This window comes from Otolemur garnettii, unplaced genomic scaffold (genome assembly GCF_000181295.1).
Source record: "Otolemur garnettii isolate 467f Iridium unplaced genomic scaffold, OtoGar3 scaffold00142, whole genome shotgun sequence".
Lineage (NCBI taxonomy): Eukaryota > Metazoa > Chordata > Mammalia > Primates > Galagidae > Otolemur > Otolemur garnettii.
Window position 1 is genome coordinate 3,051,532 of NW_003852537.1, and position 3,317 is coordinate 3,054,848.

General features: G+C 41.9%; 1 protein-coding gene across 1 annotated transcript in view; it reads right to left on the reverse strand.

Annotated features, from left to right (window-relative positions):
- Positions 1-586: 586 nt before the first annotated feature.
- RSPH10B (radial spoke head 10 homolog B) overlaps positions 587-3,317 on the reverse strand; it is a 60,793-nt gene continuing 58,062 nt past the window's right edge. The window contains exons 18-19 of the mRNA XM_003798927.1: positions 2,080-2,278; positions 587-761 (exon numbers count right to left, since the gene is read on the reverse strand). Of these exons, the coding sequence (XP_003798975.1) occupies positions 587-761; positions 2,080-2,278 (374 nt within the window). The remainder of the gene's footprint in view (positions 762-2,079; positions 2,279-3,317) is intronic.

Below are 3,317 nucleotides of genomic sequence, written 5' to 3' on the forward strand. Positions count from 1 at the left end.
TTTTTTTTTTTTTCTGGAGACAGGGTTTTGTTTTGTCACCCAGGCTGGAGTACAGTGGCATGATCACAACTCACTTACTGGAGCCTCCAATTCCTAGGCTCAAGGGATCCTCCTACCTCAGCCTCCTAAGTAGCTGGGACTACAGATGCGTGCCACCACACCTAATTTTTTTTTTTTTTAATTTTTGTAGAGACGAGGTCTCACCATGTTACCCAGGCTGGTCTTGAACTCCTGGACTCAAGGGATCTTCCTGCCTCAGCCTCCCAAAGTGCTGGGATTACAGGTGCAAACCACAGTGCCTGACCAGTACTCTTAATTTCTTTGAGACTTACGTTTAATACACATGCATTTAATATGCATATATATGTATTTCATTTAACTCTTTTTCAAGCTGCAGCCATTTCAGGGATCCAGCCATACAGGAATCCTGAGATGCAGTGGGCCAAGAGAGGAACATTTCAAAACACTAAGAACAGAAGACATGCAAACAATTTTATTATTCTGGAAATGTGTTTTCAGTTCTTGCAGTTCTAAGCTCCTTTTACATGTACATGTTCTTATGGCTCATTCATGACACTAGGTCTCTTTACTTTTTCTTTTTCTTGCTTGTCATGGACTTGCTGGGCTGGGACATGACTGTGTCCTCTTTGGGGGGGCTTGGTGTGAGGCTAGAGGATGGGGGGTCCACTGGCTCCTTGATCACAGTGATGTCAATCTCATAGTCTAGTCGTTTGGCCTCTTCCTCTCTTAAGATATTCAGCCTAGAAAGCAAACGTGAGAAGGTAACTTTTTTTCCTTTGAAACTGCAAAACCCAGTTTGTATGCTGTATATTGTGTATAGAGGTCTATCTGTGTGTCAGCAGTGTTCGTGAACAAAACTAAATTGTCTTCGCTTTGCCTGAAATAATAAGTGATGCCATAGCTGGACAGTCCAAAATAAACTTTTCATATATCTAAAGTGATTTGTGAACCAACTTAGCAGCTAGCAAGTGGCCTTTTAAAATTCCACCTGTTTTCTTTACCCTAAGTGCGAATAATGCTTTCTTCAGTAGGCTGGAAGGTACTTTACAAAGGGCATGTCTGCAATCAGACTGCCATGACCCTGCAGAGCAGCACCTCAGCTCTGAGGGTGATGTGAACCCTTCCTCAGGTTCAGGAATTTGCAAAATGGCTCGCAGAACTCAAGGAAACACTTTACTACTTCCATTTACCAATTTTATAAAGGATAAAGATGAACAGCCAGATGAAGAGGTAGGTACACAGGGCAAGGTCTAGAAGAGTCCCCACATGAGGCTCTGACCGTGGTGGTTGGGGTGCCCCTCACACAGATGTGTTCACCGACTCAGAAACTCTCCAAACACTGTTGTCTAGGGTTTTATGGAAGTTCCATTATGTGGACTTGATTGAGTAAATCATTGGCCATTAATGATTGAGCTCAATCTCCAGTCCCTCTGCCTGCCCCAGATGTGGAGGGGTGGATATGAAAGTTCCAGCTCTCTAATCATGTGATTGGTTCCTCTGACCACCAGCCCCGGTTGGAAACTATTTAGAGCCCCAGCCTGACCATCTCATTAGTATACAAAAGATAGTCTCGTAATTCCAGGAGTCCCAAGGGTCTTAGAAGCCGCTCTTATGTCAGGAACCAGGAACTAAAACCAAATCTTTGAAGAAAAGACACTCGTATGAGCCTGGAGGTTCCATCCACATAACATGATGTTTTCCAGCCAGGCCTCCTGTCTCTCCCATGACTAGTCTTGCCACTATAACTCAGTTTATCATGCTCCATTCGTTCTATAACCTCAGGTGGTTTATCAGCTTCTATACCCCATTGGGGGATTGGGAAATCACTCTGGTTCTCCCCATGTATGTGTTAATACATTTATATGCCTTTTCTCTTATTAATTTGCCTTTTGTGAGTTGATTTTTCAGCAATCCTTCAGAGGGCAACGAGGAAGCTTTCCACTGGCCCCTATAAAAGCATATTGGGTCCTGATTGATCAAGGTAGTTATAGAAGGCAGGAAAGAAAGATGGCTGAGCCCTTGAAAGAGAGGAGGAACGGGGGCTCTTTGTAAAGTTACCTTGCTTCCAGCTCATCATTTTCAATTTTCTTCTGATGAGCCATTGCTGCATTACGTAACCTGTTTTCCTTTATTTTCTCCTTGAGAGTTTCTTCATGCTTATACGCTTGAAAGAGCGTGTTCACAAAAAAGACATACATGTTACTGATCCATGTATTGAGTTTTTCCTTTTGATCATCCTTGGGTTTTTCAAATTTCTCTGGAATAAAATTTAATTAGTATGAGCATTAATACAATCCTGAGATAAATTTGGAGCCTGTATGCATATTGTAGTTCTGCCCCTGCCAGCAGTGAGCTGAGTGTCCTACTCTCTGCATGGTGGGGTGATGCAGCCTTCTCAGGGTTGTGAGCCTTAGGAAACTGCCTCTGTGACTACCTGCAACAAGGCAGGTGCTCAGAAGACCACAGTTAGCACTAGCAACATTCCCCATGAGTTTCCTGATACCTTTTTTGTTTTTCTTTTCTTTTTTTTTTGGAGAGAGTTCCACTATGTCAGCCTCAGTTAAGTGTCGTGGCATCACAGCGCATAGCAACCTCCCAAGTAGCTGTGACTACAAGCATGTACCACTACACCTGGCTAGTTTTTTTCTCTGTTTTTAGTACAGATGGGGTCTCACTGTTGCTCAGGCTGGGCTCAAACTCCTAAGTTGAAGCAATCCACCTGCCTTGGCTTCCCAGGGTGTTAGAATTATAGGTGTGTGCCACCGTGACTGGCCCATCTACAATTTTTTTAATGTAAATATTCTAAAAAGTTCATATAATGTTAAATCAACTATTAGCAATTCAAGTTCTCATTCTATGAGATTTTTAATGGTTACAAATTATTCTAGTATATAGACAGAAAATGTAAGAGATGTGCCTTAATCTATTTAAGGATTTTTTTTAAATTTCCTAATATAAACAATTAGGTTACAGTATTTGCATTTGTTAGGTAAAGTCCCTGTTGTAGTTATGTCCCGCACCCAGGAAGTGTGTCATATACCCTTATATTGTATCCATCACGAGGGAACAAACCAATTTCCCTCCCTCCTCCTCCTCTCCCCTCCTTCGCTCCCCCTAACTTGAATTGAATTGAGTTTTTCTCTTGTGTGGGCATATAATAGTTCATCTACTGACTTCATATTAGTATTGAGTACATTGGACACTTGCTTTTCCATTCTTGTGATACTTTACTAAGAATAATATGTTTCAACTCCTTCCAGGTTAATACAAAACATGCAAAGTCTCCATCTCTCTTT